This window comes from Hyla sarda, chromosome 8, assembly GCF_029499605.1.
Source record: "Hyla sarda isolate aHylSar1 chromosome 8, aHylSar1.hap1, whole genome shotgun sequence".
NCBI classification, from domain to species: Eukaryota; Metazoa; Chordata; class Amphibia; order Anura; family Hylidae; genus Hyla; species Hyla sarda.
Window position 1 is genome coordinate 14,574,920 of NC_079196.1, and position 23,871 is coordinate 14,598,790.

Below are 23,871 nucleotides of genomic sequence, written 5' to 3' on the forward strand. Positions count from 1 at the left end.
CCTGTGCCTCTGATGCTCTTGGTGACGTCCTGTGTCTGATGCTCTTTGTGACGTCCTGTGTCTCTGATGCTCTTTGTGACGTCCTGTGTCTCTGATGCTCTTGGTGACGTCCTGTGTCTGATGCTCTCGGTGACGTCCTGTGTCTCTGATGCTCTCGGTGACGTCCTGTGTCTCTGATGCTCTTGGTGACGTCCTGTGTCTCTGATGCTCTTGGTGACGTCTTGTGTCTCTGAGGCTCTTGGTGACGTCCTGTGTCTCTGATGCTCTTGGTGACGTCCTGTGACTCTGATGCTCTTGGTGACGTCCTGTGTCTCTGATGCTCTCGGTGACGTTCTGTGTCTCTAGGGACGGCCTCACTCTCTGCGTTTTGTCCTTTCAGAGCGTTAACTGAGAAGATTGTGTCTGTTTTACCGAAAATGAAATGTCCGCACCGTCTGGAGCCGCATCAGATCCAAGGTCTGGACTTCATCCACATCTTCCCCGTCATCCAGGTAATGAGCTGTAGGGGGCGATGTTACCCGCTGAAAGTCTCTGGTCTTTGTGCTGTGTTTGGTAGTGGGGGTGCTACGGGCATGTTGGGGATGTGGTGGCTCTGGTTAATGTGGGGGTACTGTGGGCCCTGGTTCTGGGGGTACTGTGGGTGCTGGTTCTGGGGATACTGTGGGCCCTGGTTCTGGGGGTACTGGTTCTGGGAGTACTGTGGGTGCTGGTTCTCGGGGTGCTGGTTCTGGGGGTACTGTGGGCGCTGGTTCTGGCGGTACTGTGGGTGCTGGTTCTGGGGTTACTGTGGGCCCTGGTTCTGGGGGTACTGGTTCTGGGAGTACTGTGGGTGCTGGTTCTCGGGGTGCTGGTTCTGGGGGTACTGTGGGCCTTGGTTCTGGGGGTACTGTGGGTGCTGGTTCTGGGGGTACTGTGGGTGCTGGTTCTGGGGTTACTGTGGGCGCTGGTTCTGGGGGTCATGTGGGTGCTGGTTCTGGGGGTACTGTGGGCGCTGGTTCTGGGGGTACTGTGGGTGTTGGTTCTGGGGGTCATGTGGGTGCTGGTTCGGGGGTACTGTGGGCCCTGGTTCTGGGGGTACTGTGGGCGCTGGTTCTGGGGGTCATGTGGGTGCTGGTTCGGGGGTACTGTGGGCGCTGGTTCTGGGGGTACTGTGGGCCCTGGTTATATGGGTGCTCTGGACATGGAGGTTGTTGATCACATAAGCTGGATCTGTGGGCACCTGATGACTTTTGTCTTGTCCCTGGCAGTGGTTGGTGAAACGCGCCATCGAGACGCGGCAGGAGATGGGAGATTACATCCGCTCGTACTCCGTCTCCCAGTTCCAGAAGGATCACAGTCTCCCTGAGGTCAGTGTCCGGGCCCCATCATGTGTCACCTGACAGGGGCCAAAGCGATTTCCTTGTTTCCTAAAGAACAAATCCTGGAGGCACAAATTTTAGATATACAGAGCGACTGCAACCCCCAGGGGGCGCTGCATCATTATCACCAGTATACCCCCAGGGGGCGCTGCATCATTATCACCAGTATACCCCAGGGGGCGCTGCACCGTACATCCTTATCACCAGTATACCCCAGGGGACGCTGCACCGTACATCATTATCACCAGTATACCCCAGGGGGCGCTGCATCATTATCACCAGTATACCCCAGGGGGCGCTGCATCATTATCACCAGTATACCCCCAGGGGGCGCTGCATCATTATCACCAGTATACCCCAGGGGGCGTTGCATCATTATCACCAGTATACCCTCAGGGGGCGCTGCATCATTATCACCAGTATACCCCCAGGGGGCGCTGCATCATTATCACCAGTATACCCCAGGGGGCGCTGCATCATTATCACCAGTATACCCCAGGGGGCGCTGCATCATTATCACCAATATACCCCAGGGGGCGCTGCATCATTATCACCAATATACCCCAGGGGGCGCTGCACCGAGCATCATTACCACCAGTATACCCCAGGGGGCGCTGCATCATTATCACCAGTATACCCCAGGGGGCGCTGCATCATTATCACCAGTATACCCCAGGGGGCGCTGCATCATTATCACCAGTATACCCCAGGGGGCGCTGCATCATTATCACCAATATACCCCAGGGGGCGCTGCACCGAGCATCATTATCACCAGTATACCCCAGGGGGCGCTGCATCATTATCACCAGTATACCCCAGGGGGCGCTGCACCGAGCATCATTACCACCAGTATACCCCAGGGGGCGCTGCATCATTACCACCAGTATACCCCAGGGGGCGCTGCATCATTATCACCAGTATACCCCAGGGGGCGCTGCACCGTACATCCTTATCACCAGTATACCCCAGGGGACGCTGCACCGTACATCATTATCACCAGTATACCCCAGGGGGCGCTGCACTGTACATCATTATCACCAGTATACCCCAGGGGGCGCTGCACCGTGCATCATTATCACCAGTATACCCCAGGGGGCGCTGCACTGTACATCATTATCACCAGTATACCCCAGGGGGCGCTGCATCATTATCACCAGTATACCCCAGGGGGCGCTGCACCGTGCATCATTATCACCAGTATACCCCAGGGGGCGCTGCACCGTACATCATTATCACCAGTATACCCCAGGGGGCGCTGCACCGTACATCATTACCACCAGTATACCCCAGGGGGCGCTGCACCGTACATCATTATCACCAGTATACCCCAGGGGGCGCTGCACCGTACATCATTATCACCAGTATACCCCAGGGGGCGCTGCACTGTACATCATTATCACCAGTATACCCCAGGGGGCGCTGCACCGTGCATCATTATCACCAGTATACCCCAGGGGGCGCTGCACCGTGCATCATTATCACCAGTATACCCCAGGGGGCGCTGCACTGTACATCATTATCACCAGTATACCCCAGGGGGCGCTGCACCGTGCATCATTATCACCAGTATACCCCAGGGGGCGCTGCACTGTACATCATTATCACCAGTATACCCCAGGGGGCGCTGCACCGTGCATCATTATCACCAGTATACCCCAGGGGGCGCTGCACTGTACATCATTATCACCAGTATACCCCAGGGGGCGCTGCACCGTGCATCATTATCACCAGTATACCCCAGGGGGCGCTGCACCGTGCATCATTATCACCAGTATACCCCAGGGGGCGCTGCACTGTACATCATTATCACCAGTATACCCCAGGGGGCGCTGCACCGTGCATTATTATCACTAGTATACCCCCAGGGGGCGCTGCATCATTATCACTAGTATACCCCCAGGGGGCGCTGCATCATTATCACTAGTATACCCCCAGGGGGCGCTGCATCATTATCACTAGTATACCCCAGGGGGCGCTGCATCATTATCACCAGTATACCCCAGGGGGCGCTGCACCGTGCATTATTATCACCAGTATACCCCCAGGGGGCGCTGCATCATTATCACTAGTATACCCCCAGGGGGCGCTGCATCATTATCACTAGTATACCCCCAGGGGGCGCTGCATCATTATCACCAGTATACCCCAGGGGGCGCTGCACCGTGCATCATTACCACCAGTATACCCCAGGGGGCGCTGCACCGTACATCATTATCACCAGTATACCCCAGGGGGCGCTGCACCGTACATCATTATCACCAGTATACCCCAGGGGGCGCTGCACCGTACATCATTATCACCAGTATACCCCAGGGGGCGCTGCACCGTACATCATTATCACCAGTATACCCCAGGGGGCGCTGCACTGTACATCATTATCACCAGTATACCCCAGGGGGCGCTGCACCGTGCATTATTATCACTAGTATACCCCCAGGGGGCGCTGCATCATTATCACTAGTATACCCCCAGGGGGCGCTGCATCATTATCACTAGTATACCCCCAGGGGGCGCTGCATCATTATCACTAGTATACCCCCAGGGGGCGCTGCATCATTATCACTAGTATACCCCCAGGGGGCGCTGCATCATTATCACTAGTATACCCCCAGGGGGCGCTGCATCATTATCACTAGTATACCCCCAGGGGGCGCTGCATCATTATCACTAGTATACCCCCAGGGGGCGCTGCATCATTATCACCAGTATACCCCAGGGGGCGCTGCACCGTGCATTATTATCACTAGTATACCCCCAGGGGGCGCTGCATCATTATCACCAGTATACCCCAGGGGGCGCTGCACCGTACATCATTATCACCAGTATACCCCAGGGGGCGCTGCATCATTATCACCAGTATACCCCAGGGGGCGCTGTACCGTGCATCATTATCACCAGTATACCCCAGGGGGCGCTGCATCATTATCACCAGTATACCCCAGGGTGCGTACATCATTATCACCAGTATACCCCAGGGGGCGCTGGATCATTATCACCAGTATACCCCAGGGGGCGCTGCATCATTATCACCAGTATACCCCAGGGGGCGCTGGATCATTATCACCAGTATACCCCAGGGGGCGCTGGATCATTATCACCAGTATACCCCAGGGGGCGCTGCACCGAGCATCATTACCACCAGTATACCCCCAGGGGGCGCTGCACCGAGCATCATTACCACCAGTATACCCCCAGGGGGCGCTGCACCGAGCATCATTACCACCAGTATACCCCCAGGGGGCGCTGCACCGTGCATTATTTCCAACATTTCAGTCTCGCTTTATCTTAACAGGACACCAAATTTACAAGCCGGAGGGAGAAAGCCATGAAGACCCTCAACGAGACCTTTGTAAGTTTAACCCTGTGTTTCCCTTTTGGTTATGGCTGTAGTGGAGGATGTAGTTCAGTGTTTCCCCACCAGGGTGCATCCAGCTGTTGCAAAACTACAACTCCCAGCATGCCTGGACAGCCAAAGGCTGGGAGTTGTAGTTTTGCAACAGCTGGAGGCACCCTAGTTGGGAAACACTGTATTGTAGTGTTTGTATGTAGTGTAAAGAGCATATACCATACATTAGTAGGGGGGGAGACCTCCTGACCTCCTCCCTCTCTCCGCAGGAGATCTACAAACCGCGCAGGAGATACAAGCGCCAGGACGACGCGGCGGAGATAACTGATGAGGAGTCGCGGGTTCACTCCACTCTCCTGGAATACGGCAGGTGCTGCCCTCTGGTGGACGGGGTTATTACCACCACTGCAGGGGGTTCTGAGAGGTCATGTCCTCCCCCGGGGTGTATTTAGTTTTCTCCTGTCAGATTTATCTTTCTCTTATATGATGGGCCCCTCCCACATGTGAGTACTGAGCGCTGCATGTCAGGTATAGCATAGTCTGCATGACATGGCGGCCGCCTGCAGGGGGCACTAATCCTGTCTCAGGATAGAGCGGAGTAGATGATGGGAGGAGGATAGAGCTGAGTAGGTGATGGGAGGAGGATAGAGCTGAGGAGATGATGGGAGGAGGATAGAGCTGAGTAGATGATGGGAGGAGGATAGAGCTGAGTAGATGATGGGAGGAGGATAGAGCTGAGTAGGTGATGGGAGGAGGATAGAGCTGAGTAGATGATGGGAGGAGGATAGAGCTGAGTAGATGATGGGAGGAGGATAGAGCTGAGTAGATGATGGGAGGAGGATAGAGCTGAGTAGATGATGGGAGGAGGATAGAGCTGAGTAGATGATGGGAGGAGGATAGAGCTGAGTAGATGATGGGAGGAGGATAGAGCTGAGTAGGTGATGGGAGGAGGATAGAGCTGAGTAGATGATGGAGGAGGAGGATAGAGCTGAGTAGATGATGGGAGGAGGATAGAGCGGAGTAGATGATGGGAGGAGGATAGAGCTGAGTAGATGATGGGAGGAGGATAGAGCTGAGTAGATGATGGGAGGAGGATAGAGCTGAGTAGGTGATGGGAGGAGGATAGAGCTGAGTAGATGATGGAGGAGGAGGATAGAGCTGAGTAGATGACGGGGGAGGATAGAGCGGAGTAGATGATGGGAGGAGGATAGAGCTGAGTAGATGATGGGAGGAGGATAGAGCTGAGTAGGTGATGGGAGGAGGATAGAGCTGAGTAGATGATGGGGGGAGGATAGAGCTGAGTAGATGATGGGAGGAGGATAGAGCTGAGTAGATGATGGGAGGAGGATAGAGCTGAGTAGATGATGGGAGGAGGATAGAGCTGAGTAGATGATGGGAGGAGGATAGAGCTGAGTAGATGATGGGAGGAGGATAGAGCTGAGTAGGTGATGGGAGGAGGATAGAGCTGAGTAGATGATGGAGGAGGATAGAGCTGAGTAGATGATGGGGGAGGATAGAGCTGAGTAGATGATGGAGGAGGATAGAGCTGAGTAGATGATGGGAGGAGGATAGAGCTGAGTAGATGATGGAGGAGGATAGAGCTGAGTAGATGATGGGGGAGGATAGAGCTGAGTAAATGATGGGAGGAGGATAGAGCTGAGTAGATGATGGGAGGAGGATTGAGCTGAGTAGATGATGGAGGAGGATAGAGCTGAGTAGATGATGGGGGGAGGATAGAGCTGAGTAGATGATGGGGAGGATAGAGCTGAGTAGATGATGGGGGGAGGATAGAGCTGAGTAGATGATGGAGGAGGATAGAGCTGAGTAGATGATGGGAGGAGGATAGAGCTGAGTAGATGATGGGAGGAGGATAGAGCTGAGTAGATGATGGGGGAGGATAGAGCTGAGTAGATGATGGGGGAGGATAGAGCTGAGTAGATGATGGGGGAGGATAGAGCTGAGTAGATGATGGGGGAGGATAGAGCTGAGTAGATGATGGGGGAGGATAGAGCTGAGTAGATGATGGGGGAGGATAGAGCTGAGTAGATGATGGGGAAGTATAGAGCTGAGTAGATGATGGGGGAGGATAGAGCTGAGTAGATGATGGGGGGAGGATAGAGCTGAGTAGATGATGGGAGGAGGATAGAGCTGAGTAGATGATGGGGGAGGATAGAGCTGAGTAGATGATGGGAGGAGGATAGAGCTGAGTAGATGATGGGAGGAGAATAGAGCTGAGTAGATGATGGGGAAGGATAGAGCTGAGTAGATGATGGGGGAGGATAGAGCTGAGTAGATGATGGGGGAGGATAGAGCTGAGTAGATGATGGGAGGAGGATAGAGCTGAGTAGATGATGGGAGGAGGATAGAGCTGAGTAGATGATGGGAGGAGGATAGAGCTGAGTAGATGATGGGAGGAGGATAGAGCTGAGTAGATGATGGGGGGAGGATAGAGCTGAGTAGATGATGGAGGAGGATAGAGCTGAGTAGATGATGGGGGGAGGATAGAGGTGAGTAGATGATGGAGGAGGATAGAGCTGAGTAGATGATGGGGAGGATAGAGCTGAGTAGATGATGGGGGAGGATAGAGCTGAGTAGGTGATGGGAGGAGGATAGAGCTGAGTAGATGATGGGAGGAGGATAGAGCTGAGTAGATGATGGAGGAGGATAGAGCTGAGTAGATGATGGGAGGAGGATAGAGCTGAGTAGATGATGGGAGGAGGATAGAGCTGAGTAGATGATGGGGGAGGATAGAGCTGAGTAGATGATGGGGGAGGATAGAGCTGAGTAGATGATGGGGGAGGATAGAGCTGAGTAGATGATGGGGGAGGATAGAGCTGAGTAGATGATGGGGGAGGATAGAGCTGAGTAGATGATGGGGGAGGATAGAGCTGAGTAGATGATGGGAGGAGGATAGAGCTGAGTAGATGATGGGGGAGGATAGAGCTGAGTAGATGATGGGAGGAGGATAGAGCTGAGTAGATGATGGGAGGAGGATTGAGCTGAGTAGATGATGGAGGAGGATAGAGCTGAGTAGATGATGGGGGGAGGATAGAGCTGAGTAGATGATGGGGGAGGATAGAGCTGAGTAGAGGATGGGAGGAGGATAGAGGTGAGTAGATGATGGGGGGAGGATAGAGCTGAGTAGAGGATGGGAGGAGGATAGAGCTGAGTAGATGATGGGAGGAGGATAGAGCTGAGTAGATGATGGGGGAGGATAAGGGATGAGCTTTAATAGATGTACCGACCCCTTTATCTAATAGACACTTGTGATTGGTGCAGAGTAATAACTAATATCATGTGTCTCCTCACTGTGTGTAGAACGGCTGCTATTATATACATTGTCTTCATCTGCCGCACGTGTCATGTGATTGGGATAGTGACGGCAATTATAAAATATCAGGATATTGTTCAGTGCAAACATTAATCTTTTTTTTTTTTTCCTAGGAGATATGGAATTAGCAAAACTGGAAAGATGGAGAAGGTGCGATCCGTATCTATGAAGGTCACCTGTATATAGAGAGCAGTGATGTCATTGCTGTATAATAAAATCTATAGTGTGCAGGAGATGACATCACTTCTCTCCAGATATTATATAGGTCATATCGTGTATGAGATGACATCACTGACATCTAGATAATAGTTATATCTGGAAAGTAATTGTCATCTACTGTATAATATAATATATATCTGGAGAGCGGTGATGTCACTACTGTATAATATAATATATATCTGGAGAGCGGTGATGTCACTACTGTATAATATAATATATATCTGGAGAGCGGTGATGTCACTACTGTATAATATAATATATCTGGAGAGCGGTGATGTCACTACTGTATAATATAATAAATATCTGGAGAGCAGTGATGTCACCTCCTGTATAATATAATATATATCTGGATAGCGGTGATGTCACTACTGTATAATATAATATATATCTGGAGAGCAGTGATGTCACCTCCTGTATAATATAATATATATCTGGAGATCAGTGATGTCACCTCCTGTATAATATAATATATATCTGGAGAGCGGTGATGTCACTACTGTATAATATAATATATATCTGGAGAGCGGTGATGTCACTACTGTATAATATAATATATATATCTGGAGAGCAGTGATGTCACTACTGTATAATATAATATATATCTGGAGAGCAGTGATGTCACTGCTGTATAATATAATAAATATCTGGAGAGCGGTGATGTCACTACTGTATAATATAATATATATCTGGAGAGCGGTGATGTCACTACTGTATAATATAATATATATCTGGAGAGCGGTGATGTCACTACTGTATAATATAATATATATCTGGAGAGCGGTGATGTCACTACTGTATAATATAATATATCTGGAGAGCGGTGATGTCACTACTGTATAATATAATAAATATCTGGAGAGCAGTGATGTCACCTCCTGTATAATATAATATATATCTGGAGAGCGGTGATGTCACTACTGTATAATATATATCTGGAGAGCGGTGATGTCACTACTGTATAATATAATATATATCTGGAGAGCGGTGATGTCACTACTGTATAATATAATATATATCTGGAGAGCGGTGATGTCACTACTGTATAATATAATATATATCTGGAGAGCGGTGATGTCACCTCCTGTATAATATAATATATATCTGGAGAGCGGTGATGTCACTACTGTATAATATAATATATATCTGGAGAGCGGTGATGTCACTACTGTATAATATATCTCTGGAGAGCAGTGATGTCACTACTGTATAATATAATATATATCTGGAGAGCAGTGATGTCATCTCCTGTATAATATAATATATATCTGGAGAGCGGTGATGTCACTACTGTATAATATAATATATATCTGGAGAGCAGTGATGTCATATCCTGTATAATATAATATATATCTGGAGAGCGGTGATGTCACTACTGTATAATATAATATATATCTGGAGAGCGGTGATGTCACTACTGTATAATATAATATATATCTGGAGAGCGGTGATGTCACTACTGTATAATATAATAAATATCTGGAGAGCGGTGATGTCACCTCCTGTATAATATAATATATATCTGGAGAGCGGTGATGTCACCTCCTGTATAATATAATATATATCTGGAGAGCGGTGATGTCACTACTGTATAATATAATATATATCTGGAGAGCGGTGATGTCACTACTGTATAATATATCTCTGGAGAGCAGTGATGTCACTACTGTATAATATAATATATATCTGGAGAGCAGTGATGTCATCTCCTGTATAATATAATATATATCTGGAGAGCGGTGATGTCACTACTGTATAATATAATATATATCTGGAGAGCAGTGATGTCATATCCTGTATAATATAATATATATCTGGAGAGCGGTGATGTCACCTCCTGTATAATATAATATATATCTGGAGAGCGGTGATGTCACTACTGTATAATATAATATATATCTGGAGAGCAGTGATGTCACTACTGTATAATATAATATATATCTGGAGAGCAGTGATGTCACTACTGTATAATATAATATATATCTGGAGAGCGGTGATGTCACTACTGTATAATATAATATATATCTGGAGAGCGGTGATGTCACCTCCTGTATAATATAATATATCTGGAGAGCGGTGATGTCACTACTGTATAATATAATATATATCTGGAGAGCGGTGATGTCACCTCCTGTATAATATAATATATATCTGGAGAGCGGTGATGTCACTACTGTATAATATAATATATATATCTGGAGAGCGGTGATGTCACCTCCTGTATAATATAATATATATCTGGAGAGCAGTGATGTCACTACTGTATAATATAATATATATCTGGAGAGCGGTGATGTCACCTCCTGTATAATATAATATATATCTGGAGAGCGGTGATGTCACTACTGTATAATATAATATATATATCTGGAGAGCGGTGATGTCACCTCCTGTATAATATAATATATATCTGGAGAGCAGTGATGTCACCTCCTGTATAATATAATATATATCTGGAGAGCGGTGATGTCACCTCCTGTATAATATAATATATATCTGGAGAGCGGTGATGTCACTACTGTATAATATAATATATATCTGGAGAGCAGTGATGTCACTACTGTATAATATAATATATATCTGGAGAGCGGTGATGTCACTACTGTATAATATATATATCTGGAGAGCGGTGATGTCACTACTGTATAATATAATATATATCTGGAGAGCGGTGATGTCACTACTGTATAATATAATATATATCTGGAGAGCGGTGATGTCACCTACTGTATAATATAATATATATCTGGAGAGCAGTGATGTCACCTCCTGTATAATATAATATATATCTGGATAGCGGTGATGTCACCTCCTGTATAATATAATATAATATATATCTGGAGAGCAGTGATGTCACTACTGTATAATATAATACATATCTGGAGAGCGGTGATGTCACTACTGTATAATATAATATATCTGGAGAGCAGTGATGTCATATCCTGTATAATATAATATATATCTGGAGAGCAGTGATGTCACCTCCTGTATAATATAATATATATCTGGATAGCGGTGATGTCACTACTGTATAATATTATATATATCTGGATAGCGGTGATGTCACCTACTGTATAATATAATATATATCTGGAGAGCAGTGATGTCACTACTGTATAATATAATATATATCTGGAGAGCGGTGATGTCACCTACTGTATAATATAATATATATCTGGAGAGCAGTGATGTCACCTCCTGTATAATATAATATATATCTGGATAGCGGTGATGTCACCTCCTGTATAATATAATATATATCTGGATAGCGGTGATGTCACTACTGTATAATATAATATATATCTGGAGAGCAGTGATGTCACTACTGTATAATATAATATATATCTGGAGAGCGGTGATGTCACCTCCTGTATAATATAATATATATCTGGAGAGCGGTGATGTCACTGCTGTATAATATAATATATATCTGGAGAGCGGTGATGTCACTACTGTATAATATAATATATATCTGGAGAGCGGTGATGTCACTACTGTATAATATAATATATATCTGGAGAGCGGTGATGTCACTACTGTATAATATAATATATATCTGGAGAGCGGTGATGTCACCTCCTGTATAATATAATATATATATCTGGAGAGCGGTGATGTCACCTCCTGTATAATATAATATATATATATCTGGAGAGCGGTGATGTCACTACTGTATAATATATATATATCTGGAGAGCGGTGATGTCACTACTGTATAATATAATATATATCTGGAGAGCGGTGATGTCACTGCTGTATAATATAATATATATTTGGAGAGCGGTGATGTCACTACTGTATAATATAATATATATCTGGAGAGCGGTGATGTCACTACTGTATAATATAATATATATCTGGAGAGCGGTGATGTCACTACTGTATAATATAATATATATCTGGAGAGCGGTGATGTCACCTCCTGTATAATATAATATATATCTGGAGAGCGGTGATGTCACCTCCTGTATAATATAATATATATCTGGGGAGCGGTGATGTCACCTCCTGTATAATATAATATATATCTGGAGAGCAGTGATGTCACTACTGTATAATAAAATATATATCTGGAGAGTGGTGATGTCACTACTGTATAATATAATATATATCTGGAGAGCGGTGATGTCACCTCCTGTATAATATAATATATATCTGGAGAGCGGTGATGTCACCTCCTGTATAATATAATATATATCTGGAGAGCGGTGATGTCACTACTGTATAATATAATATATATCTGGAGAGCGGTGATGTCATTACTGTATAATATAATATATATCTGGGGAGCGGTGATGTCACTACTGTATAATATAATATATATCTGGAGAGCGGTGATGTCACTACTGTATAATATAATATATATCTGGAGAGCGGTGATGTCACCTCCTGTATAATATAATATATATCTGGAGAGCGGTGATGTCATTACTGTATAATATAATATATATCTGGGGAGCGGTGATGTCACTACTGTATAATATAATATATATCTGGAGAGCGGTGATGTCACTACTGTATAATATAATATATATCTGGAGAGCAGTGATGTCACTACTGTATAATATAATATATATCTGGAGAGCGGTGATGTCACTACTGTATAATATAATATATATCTGGAGAGCAGTGATGTCACCTCCTGTATAATATAATATATATCTGGATAGCGGTGATGTCATATCCTGTATAATATAATATATATCTGGAGAGCAGTGATGTCACTACTGTATAATATAATATATATCTGGAGAGCGGTGATGTCACCTCCTGTATAATATAATATATATCTGGAGAGCAGTGATGTCACCTCCTGTATAATATAATATATATCTGGAGAGCAGTGATGTCACCTCCTGTATAATATAATATATATCTGGAGAGCGGTGATGTCACATCCTGTATAATATAATATATATCTGGAGAGCAGTGATGTCATATCCTGTATAATATAATATATATCTGGAGAGCAGTGATGTCACTACTGTATAATATAATATATATCTGGAGAGCGGTGATGTCACCTCCTGTATAATATAATATATATCTGGAGAGCGGTGATGTCACCTCCTGTATAATATAATATATATCTGGAGAGCAGTGATGTCACTACTGTATAATATAATAAATATCTGGAGAGCGGTGATGTCACTACTGTATAATATAATATATCTGGAGAGCGGTGATGTCACTACTGTATAATATAATATATATCTGATGTGCGGTGATGTCACCTCCTGTATAATATAATATATATCTGGAGAGCGGTGATGTCACCTACTGTATAATATAATATATATCTGGAGAGCAGTGATGTCACTACTGTATAATATAATAAATATCTGGAGAGCGGTGATGTCACTACTGTATAATATAATATATCTGGAGAGCGGTGATGTCACTACTGTATAATATAATATATATCTGATGTGCGGTGATGTCACCTCCTGTATAATATAATATATATCTGGAGAGCGGTGATGTCACCTACTGTATAATATAATATATATCTGGAGAGCAGTGATGTCACTACTGTATAATATAATAAATATCTGGAGAGCGGTGATGTCACTACTGTATAATATATATCTGGAGAGCGGTGATGTTATCTACTGTATAATATAATATATATCTGGAGAGCGGTGATGTTATCTACTGTATAATATAATATATATCTGGAGAGCGGTGATGTCACTACTGTATAATATAATATATATCTGGAGAGCGGTGATGTCACCTCCTGTATAATATAATATATATCTGGAGAGCGGTGATGTCATTACTGTATAATATAATATATATCTGGGAGCGGTGATGTCACTACTGTATAATATAATATATATCTGGAGAGCGGTGATGTCACTACTGTATAATATAATATATATCTGGAGAGCAGTGATGTCACTACTGTATAATATAATATATATCTGGAGAGCGGTGATGTCACTACTGTATAATATAATATATATCTGGAGAGCAGTGATGTCACCTCCTGTATAATATAATATATATCTGGATAGCGGTGATGTCATATCCTGTATAATATAATATATATCTGGAGAGCGGTGATGTCACTACTGTATAATATAATATATATCTGGAGAGCAGTGATGTCACTACTGTATAATATAATATATATCTGGAGAGCGGTGATGTCACTACTGTATAATATAATATATATCTGGAGAGCGGTGATGTCACCTCCTGTATAATATAATATATATCTGGAGAGCGGTGATGTCACTACTGTATAATATAATATATATCTGGAGAGCGGTGATGTCATATCCTGTATAATATAATATATATCTGGAGAGCGGTGATGTCACTACTGTATAATATAATATATATCTGGAGAGCAGTGATGTCACCTCCTGTATAATATAATATATATCTGGAGAGCAGTGATGTCACCTCCTGTATAATATAATATATATCTGGAGAGCGGTGATGTCACATCCTGTATAATATAATATATATCTGGAGAGCGGTGATGTCACCTACTGTATAATATAATATATATCTGGAGAGCAGTGATGTCACTACTGTATAATATAATAAATATCTGGAGAGCGGTGATGTCACTACTGTATAATATATATCTGGAGAGCGGTGATGTTATCTACTGTATAATATAATATATATCTGGAGAGCGGTGATGTTATCTACTGTATAATATAATATATATCTGGAGAGCGGTGATGTCACCTACTGTATAATATAATATATATCTGGAGAGCAGTGATGTCACTACTGTATAATATAATAAATATCTGGAGAGCGGTGATGTCACTACTGTATAATATAATATATCTGGAGAGCGGTGATGTCACTACTGTATAATATAATATATATCTGATGTGCGGTGATGTCACCTCCTGTATAATATAATATATATATCTGGAGAGCGGTGATGTCACTACTGTATAATATAATATATATCTGGAGAGCGGTGATGTCACTACTGTATAATATAATATATATCTGGAGAGCAGTGATGTCACTACTGTATAATATAATATATATCTGGAGAGCGGTGATGTCACTACTGTATAATATAATATATATCTGGAGAGCGGTGATGTCACTACTGTATAATATAATATATCTGGAGAGCAGTGATGTCACTACTGTATAATATAATATATATCTGATGTGCGGTGATGTCACCTCCTGTATAATATAATATATATCTGGAGAGCGGTGATGTCACTACTGTATAATATAATATATATCTGGAGAGCAGTGATGTCACTACTGTATAATATAATATATATCTGGAGAGCGGTGATGTCACTACTGTATAATATAATATATATCTGGAGAGCGGTGATGTCACTACTGTATAATATAATATATATCTGGAGAGCGGTGATGTCACTACTGTATAATATAATATATATCTGGAGAGCGGTGATGTCACTACTGTATAATATAATATATATCTGGAGAGCGGTGATGTCACTACTGTATAATATAATATATATCTGGAGAGCGGTGATGTCACTACTGTATAATATAATATATATCTGGAGAGCGGTGATGTCACTACTGTATAATATAATATATATCTGGAGAGCGGTGATGTCACTACTGTATAAATATATATCTGGAGAGCGGTGATGTCACTACTGTATAATATAATATATATCTGGAGAGCGGTGATGTCACTACTGTATAATATAATATATATCTGGAGAGCGGTGATGTCACTACTGTATAATATAATATATATCTGGAGAGCAGTGATGTCACTACTGTATAATATAATATATATCTGGAGAGCGGTGATGTCACTACTGTATAATATAATATATATCTGGAGAGCGGTGATGTCACTACTGTATAATATAATATATATCTGGAGAGCGGTGATGTCACTACTGTATAATATAATATATATCTGGAGAGCGGTGATGTCACTACTGTATAATATAATATATATCTGGAGAGCGGTGATGTCACTACTGTATAATATAATATATATCTGGAGAGCAGTGATGTCACTACTGTATAATATAATATATATCTGGAGAGCGGTGATGTCACCTCCTGTATAATATAATATATATCTGGAGAGCGGTGATGTCACCTCCTGTATAATATAATATATATCTGGAGAGCAGTGATGTCACCTCCTGTATAATATAATATATATCTGGAGAGCAGTGATGTCACCTCCTGTATAATATAATATATATCTGGAGAGCGGTGATGTCACCTCCTGTATAATATAATATATATCTGGAGAGCAGTGATGTCACTACTGTATAATATAATATATATCTGGAGAGCAGTGATGTCACTACAGTATAATATAATATATATCTGGAGAGCGGTGATGTCACTACTGTATAATATAATATATATCTGGAGAGCGGTGATGTCACTACTGTATAATATAATATATATCTGGAGAGCGGTGATGTCACTACTGTATAATATAATATATATCTGGAGAGCAGTGATGTCACCTCCTGTATAATATAATATATATCTGGAGAGCAGTGATGTCACCTCCTGTATAATATAATATATATCTGGAGAGCGGTGATGTCACTACTGTATAATATAATATATATTTGGAGAGCGGTGATGTCACCTCCTGTATAATATAATATATATCTGGAGAGCGGTGATGTCACCTCCTGTATAATATAATATATATTTGGAGAGCGGTGATGTCACCTCCTGTATAATATAATATATATTTGGAGAGCGGTGATGTCACTACTGTATAATATAATATATATCTGGAGAGCGGTGATGTCACTACTGTATAATATAATATATATCTGGAGAGCAGTGATGTCACTGCTGTATAATATAATATATATCTGGAGAGCGGTGATGTCACCTCCTGTATAATATAATATATATCTGGAGAGCGGTGATGTCACTACTGTATAATATAATATATATCTGGAGAGCGGTGATGTCACTACTGTATAATATAATATATATCTGGAGAGCGGTGATGTCACTACTGTATAATATAATATATATCTGGAGAGCAGTGATGTCACTACTGTATAATATAATATATATCTGGAGAGCGGTGATGTCACTACTGTATAATATAATATATATCTGGAGAGCGGTGATGTCACTACTGTATAATATAATATATCTGGAGAGCGGTGATGTCACTACTGTATAATATAATATATATCTGGAGAGCGGTGATGTCACTACTGTATAATATAATATATATCTGGAGAGCAGTGATGTCACTACTGTATAATATAATATATATCTGGAGAGCGGTGATGTCACCTCCTGTATAATATAATATATATCTGGAGAGCGGTGATGTCATATCCTGTATAATATAATATATATCTGGAGAGCGGTGATGTCACTACTGTATAATATAATATATATCTGGAGAGCGGTGATGTCACTACTGTATAATATAATATATATCTGGAGAGCGGTGATGTCACTGCTGTGTAATATAATAAATATCTGGAGAGCGGTGATGTCACTACTGTATAATATAATATATATCTGGAGAGCGGTGATGTCACCTCCTGTATAATATAATATATATCTGGAGAGCGGTGATGTCACTACTGTATAATATAATATATATCTGGAGAGCGGTGATGTCACTACTGTATAATATAATATATATCTGGAGAGCGGTGATGTCACTACTGTATAATATAATATATATCTGGAGAGCGGTGATGTCACTACTGTATAATATAATATATATCTGGAGAGCGGTGATGTCACTACTGTATAATATAATATATATCTGGAGAGCGGTGATGTCACTACTGTATAATATAATATATATCTGGAGAGCGGTGATGTCATATCCTGTATAATATAATATATATCTGGAGAGCGGTGATGTCACTACTGTATAATATAATATATATCTGGAGAGCAGTGATGTCACCTACTGTATAATATAATATATATCTGGAGAGCGGTGATGTCACCTCCTGTATAATATAATATATATATATCTGGAGAGCGGTGATGTCACCTCCTGTATAATATAATATATATCTGGAGAGCGGTGATGTCACCTCCTGTATAATATAATATATATCTGGAGAGCAGTGATGTCACTACTGTATAATATAATATATATCTGGAGAGCGGTGATGTCACTACTGTATAATATAATATATATCTGGAGATCAGTGATGTCACTACTGTATAATATAATATATATCTGGGGAGCGGTGATGTCACTACTGTATAATATAATATATATCTGGAGAGCGGTGATGTCACTACTGTATAATATGATATATATCTGGAGAGCGGTGATGTCACTACTGTATAATATAATATATATCTGGAGAGCGGTGATGTCACTACTGTATAATATAATATATATCTGGAGAGCGGTGATGTCACTACTGTATAATATAATATATATCTGGAGAGCGGTGATGTCACTACTGTATAATATAATATATATCTGGAGAGCGGTGATGTCACTCCTGTATAATATAATATATATCTGGAGAGCAGTGATGTCACTACTGTATAATATAATATATATCTGGAGAGCGGTGATGTCACTACTGTATAATATAATATATATCTGGAGAGCGGTGATGTCACTACTGTATAATATATCATGTGATGCTGGATACAGCTGATTGGTTGTTCGCTGTCCGTTCTTTTTTCTCTGTTCTTATTTATTTCTCCGTTTTTTTGTCTCGTCCTCGGCGCAGCGGGAGGATCAGAAGCTGCCGGTCACTTCTGGATTGGTCAAAGGAGACTTAAAGGAAGAGGAGGAGCTACAAGCGCAGGAGGAGGTAAGTGACCATTATCCCATGTAAGTATGGTGGCGGGGGGGGGGGGGTGAAGGGATCCATTTGGAGGGATCCGGGGATCTGTTCTCTTAATATATATATTTTTTTGTGTAAAAGCTTCGCATCAAGGCCCTAATGACGGGGATGGAGGCCATGGACCTGGAGCAGGTGAGTGGTGGGCGGGGCTACACAAGACAGTGGCTCCGCCTACACATATCATGTGACTGCGGCCTCACAGATTGCTGCCCCTCTACCTGAACGGCTAATGTCTCTCGACTCTCGCAGGGTCGGCTGACGGCGAGCACGGTCGGACAGATCGTAGGGTTACAGTCACACGAGATAAAGCAGATGGCGTCCGAATACGCAGAGAAGGTGAGTGCCGCGTCCTGTCAGCGGGGGGGGGGGGGGGCGCTGCGAGGATACAGCTCGTCACCCTATCATACCCTCTCCGTGTCCGCCAGCAATCGGAGCTCAGCGCGGAGGAGCGGCCGGAGCACATGGGGCCGGCGCAGCAGCATCGCAGGAAAGCGGCGTCTCTGAACAAACAGATGGCCCTGAGGACTAAAGCCCTGGAACAGGTATAGAACAGAACATGGCCGCCATTGTCCTCGCTGGGCCTGGGGTTCATCACTCTGCTTTTCTAGACTACAGAATAGTAAATTTGACTATAGAGAAGTGTTTTTTTTTAAAACCAGGGTGCAACCATCTGTTGCACAACTACAACTCCCAGCATGCCCGGACAGCCGTAGGCTGTCCGGGCATGCTGGGAGTTGTAGTTGTGCAACAGCTGGAGGCCTCCTGGTTGGTAGCCCCTGATCCTATAGCACTAGTCTCCAACTCATTGCTCTTCATCAGGCTGTCAGGACATGCTGGGAGTTGTAGTGCAGATGATCAGGTTCTGTGTGAAGTCAACACAGTTCTATAACCTGGTGCATTGATCCATTATCATGTTGCTTCGGTGACCGGATGCATTTACCTTTCATTCCTCTGCGGCCATCTTGAATCTCGTATGACTGGACAACGTGGTGTTTCCCTTAACCCCTTCCCGACCCTTGACATACATGTACGTCATGGGTTGTGTGAGCGGACATGACGCCCCGATGTCTGGCATTAAACTGGTTAAATGCCGTGATCTACAGATCACAGCATTTAAAGGGGAATTCCAGGCAAAAACTTTTATATATATATATATATATATATCAACTATATAACTATAAAATCAACTGGCTCCAGAAAGTTAAACAAATTTGTAAATTACTTCTATTAACCCCTTAAGGACTCAGGATTTTGCCGTTTTTGCACTTTCGTTTTTTCCTCCTTACCTTTTAAAAATCATAACCCTTTCAATTTTCCACCTAAAAATCCATATTATGGCTTATTTTTTGCGTTGCCAATTCTACTTTGCAGTGACATTAGTCATTTTACCCAAAAATGCACAGCGAAACGGGAAAAAAAATAATTGTGCGACAAAATCGAAAAAAAAACGCCATTTTGTAACTTTTGGGGGCTTCCGTTTCTACGCAGTGCATATTTCGGTAAGAATAACACCTTCTCTTTATTCTGTAGGTCCATACGGTTAAAATGATACCCTACTTATATAGGTGATTTTGTTGTACTTCTGGAAAAAATCATAACTACATGCAGGAAAATGTATACGTTTAAAAATGTCATCTTCTGACCCCTATAACTTTTTTATTTTTCCACGTACGGGGCGGTATGAGGACTCATTTTTTGCGCCGTGATCTGAAGTTTTTATTGGTATGATTTTTGTTTTGATCGGACTTTTTGATCACTTTTTATTCATTTTTTAATGTTATAAAAAGTGACCAAAATACGCTTTTTTGGACTTTGGAATTTTTTTGCGCGTACGCCATTGACTGTACGGCTTAATTAATGATATATTTTTATAGTTCGGACATTTACGCACGCGGCGATACCACATATGTTTATTTATTTATTTTTTTACACTGTTTTATTTTTTTTATGGGAAAAGGGGGGTGATTCAAACTTTTATTAGGGAAGGGGTTAAATGACCTTTATTAACACTTTTCTTTTACTTTTTTTTTTGCAGTGTTATAGGTCCCATAGGGACCTATAACACTGCACACACTGATCATTGTTATCCCATAGGGACCTATAACACTGCACACACTGATCTCTTATACTGATCATTGTTATCCCATAGGGACCTATAACACTGCACACACTGATCTCTTATACTGATCATTGTTATCCCATAGGGACCTATAACACTGCACACACTGATCTCTTATACTGATCATTGTTATCCCATAGGGACCTATAACACTGCACACACTGATCTCTCATCCTGATCACAGGCGTGTATTAACACGCCTGTGATCAGCATTATCGGCGCTTGACTGCTCCTGCCTGGATCTCGCCGCACGGAGAAGTCATTCGTCGATCGGACACCGAGGAGACAGGTAAGGGCCCTCCCGGTGTCCGATCAGCTGTTCGGGACGCCGCGATTTCACCACGGCGGTCCCGAACAGCCCGACTGAGCAGCCGGGATACTTTGTTTCACTTTAGAAGCGGCGGTCAGCTTTGACCGCCGCTTCTAAAGGGTTAATACCGCACATCGCCGCGATCGGTGATGTGTGGTATTAGCCGCGGGTCCCGGCCGTTGATTAGCGCCGGGACCGACACGATATGATGCGGGATCGCGGCGCGATCCCGCTTCATATCGCGGGAGCTGGCGCAGGACGTAAATATACGTCCTGCGTCGTTAAGGGGTTAAAAAATCTTAATCCTTTCAGTACTTATGAGCTGCTGAAGTTGAGTTGTACTTTTCTGTCTAAGTGCTCTCTGATGACACTTGTCTCGGGAACTGTCCAGAGTAGAAGCAAATCTCCGTAGCAAACCTCTTCTACTCTGTGCAGTTCCCGAGACAACCAGAGATGTCAGCAGAGAGCACTGTTGCCAGACAGAAAAGAACAACTCAACTTCAGCAGCTCATAATTATTGGAAGGATTAAGATTTTTTAATAGAAGTAATTTACAAATCTGTTTAACTTTCTGGAGCCAGTTGATATATAAAAAAATTTTTTTTCCTGGAATACCCCTTTAAACATTAAATGACAGTAATCCCCGGTGTCTAGTGGTCCCATAGCCCCTCCATGATGTAATTGCGGGGGGGTGCTATGGGTTGCCTGAGAAGCCCGAGGCCTTACCTTGTCCTGGGCGTCTTCCCTGGCACTGTGATTGCTTAAAGGGGTACTCCCCTTTTTTTTTTTTCTTAAATCAACTGGTGCCAGAAAGTTAAACAGATTTGTAAATTACTTCTGTAAAAAAAATTTTGAAATCCTTCCAGTACTTATTAGCGGCTATATACTACAGAGGAAATTCTTTTCTTTTTGGATTTCTCTTCTGTCACGACCACAGTGCTCTCTGCTGACCTCTGCTGTCCATTTTAGGAAATGTCCAGAGCAGGAGAAAATCTCCATAACAAACATATGCTGCTCTGGACAGCAGAGATCAGCAGAGAGCACTGTGGTCATGACAGAAGAGAAATCCAAAAAGAAAAGCATTTTCTCTGTAGTATACAGCCCCTAAAAAGTACTGGAAGGATTAAGATTTTATTTTTTTTTTAAATAGAAGGAATTTACAAATCTCTTTGGCACCAGTTGATTTAAAAAAAAAAAAAAAAAAAAAAGTTTTCCACGCTAGTACCCCTTTAATACTGCCTTTGGCAGCCCTTAGCAATCAAGCACAGATTTCATGGATCAATGTAATGCAATAGAATTACATTTATCTACGTAAACCATTTAATGATGACTTATGATAGGCCCAAAGGGGGGGGAGCAAAAAGTTTGTTTAAAAAAATAAATTAAAAAAAAGTGTTTAAAAATATATACAAAAAAATTCCTCCCCCCGAATAAAAAATCAAATCTCCCCCTTTTCAATTTTTTTTTATAAAATACTGTACAAACAAGAAAAATACACATATTTGGTATCACGTCGTAATTGTCCGAACTATTAAATTATTATGTTTCTGATCCTGCGCGGTGAAGAGCGTAAACCCCAAAAAAGTCAAAAACAACGCCAAAGTTGCTGATTTTTGGTTACATTATATCCCAAAAGAAAAAAATGTATTAATAAAACGTGACCAAAAAGCAAGAACTACAGCTCATGGCGCAAGAAAACAAACCCTAACACCGCCCCATAGGTGGAAAAATAAAAAGGTTATAGAGGGGAAAACATGGTGAAATTTATTTATTTTTTTTCCAAGTTTTCATTTTTTTAAACTATAAAACGTAGCAAAAGTTATTTAACTTTGGTATCATTGGAATCATACTGACCCATAGAATATAGTATGTAAGAGTTACCGTATTTTTAACCCCGAAAAAATCATTGCCCTACAAAATTGTGCAGTTCCATATTTCTTTTTTCAATTTTGCCCTACGTATAATTTTTTTCTGGCTTCGTAATACGTTATATGATGATATTTCAGTGTAAAGTACAACAACTCGTCACGCAGAAAATAAGCCCTAATACAACTTTGTCAGGCGAAAAGTAAAAAAGTTATGGGCCTTAGAAGGAGGAGGAATTTTTTTTTAGCTGGGTCATGAAGGGGTTAAGTTGCTTCTGTTCATGGGACTCGGTGACGCTGCACTTTCCTTTTTTCAATATAAATTTTGTCTCTGATTTTAGCTGAAAGTAAAATCCTCAGAGCTACAGGCGGAATGTGATGAAGCAAAGAAGAAGCTGACGGAGGTGAGAACCCCTGATACCCTGCCCCCTGCTGACCGCTGCCCTTCATCCACCACATTCTTCCTGGTTCCTGCTGCCTGCGGCTGACCCTTCCTTTGTTATCTGC

General features: G+C 42.4%; 1 protein-coding gene across 1 annotated transcript in view; it reads left to right on the top strand.

Moving 5' to 3' along the window:
• Positions 1–23,871, top strand: part of CCDC93 (coiled-coil domain containing 93) — a 34,923-nt gene that overhangs the window by 4,501 nt on the left and 6,551 nt on the right. Inside the window, exons 4-13 of the mRNA XM_056533618.1 lie at positions 380–491; positions 1,248–1,346; positions 4,651–4,707; positions 4,974–5,074; positions 8,149–8,185; positions 18,955–19,038; positions 19,153–19,203; positions 19,321–19,407; positions 19,497–19,613; positions 23,706–23,768. Coding sequence (XP_056389593.1) covers positions 380–491; positions 1,248–1,346; positions 4,651–4,707; positions 4,974–5,074; positions 8,149–8,185; positions 18,955–19,038; positions 19,153–19,203; positions 19,321–19,407; positions 19,497–19,613; positions 23,706–23,768 — 808 coding nt within the window. The remainder of the gene's footprint in view (positions 1–379; positions 492–1,247; positions 1,347–4,650; positions 4,708–4,973; positions 5,075–8,148; positions 8,186–18,954; positions 19,039–19,152; positions 19,204–19,320; positions 19,408–19,496; positions 19,614–23,705; positions 23,769–23,871) is intronic.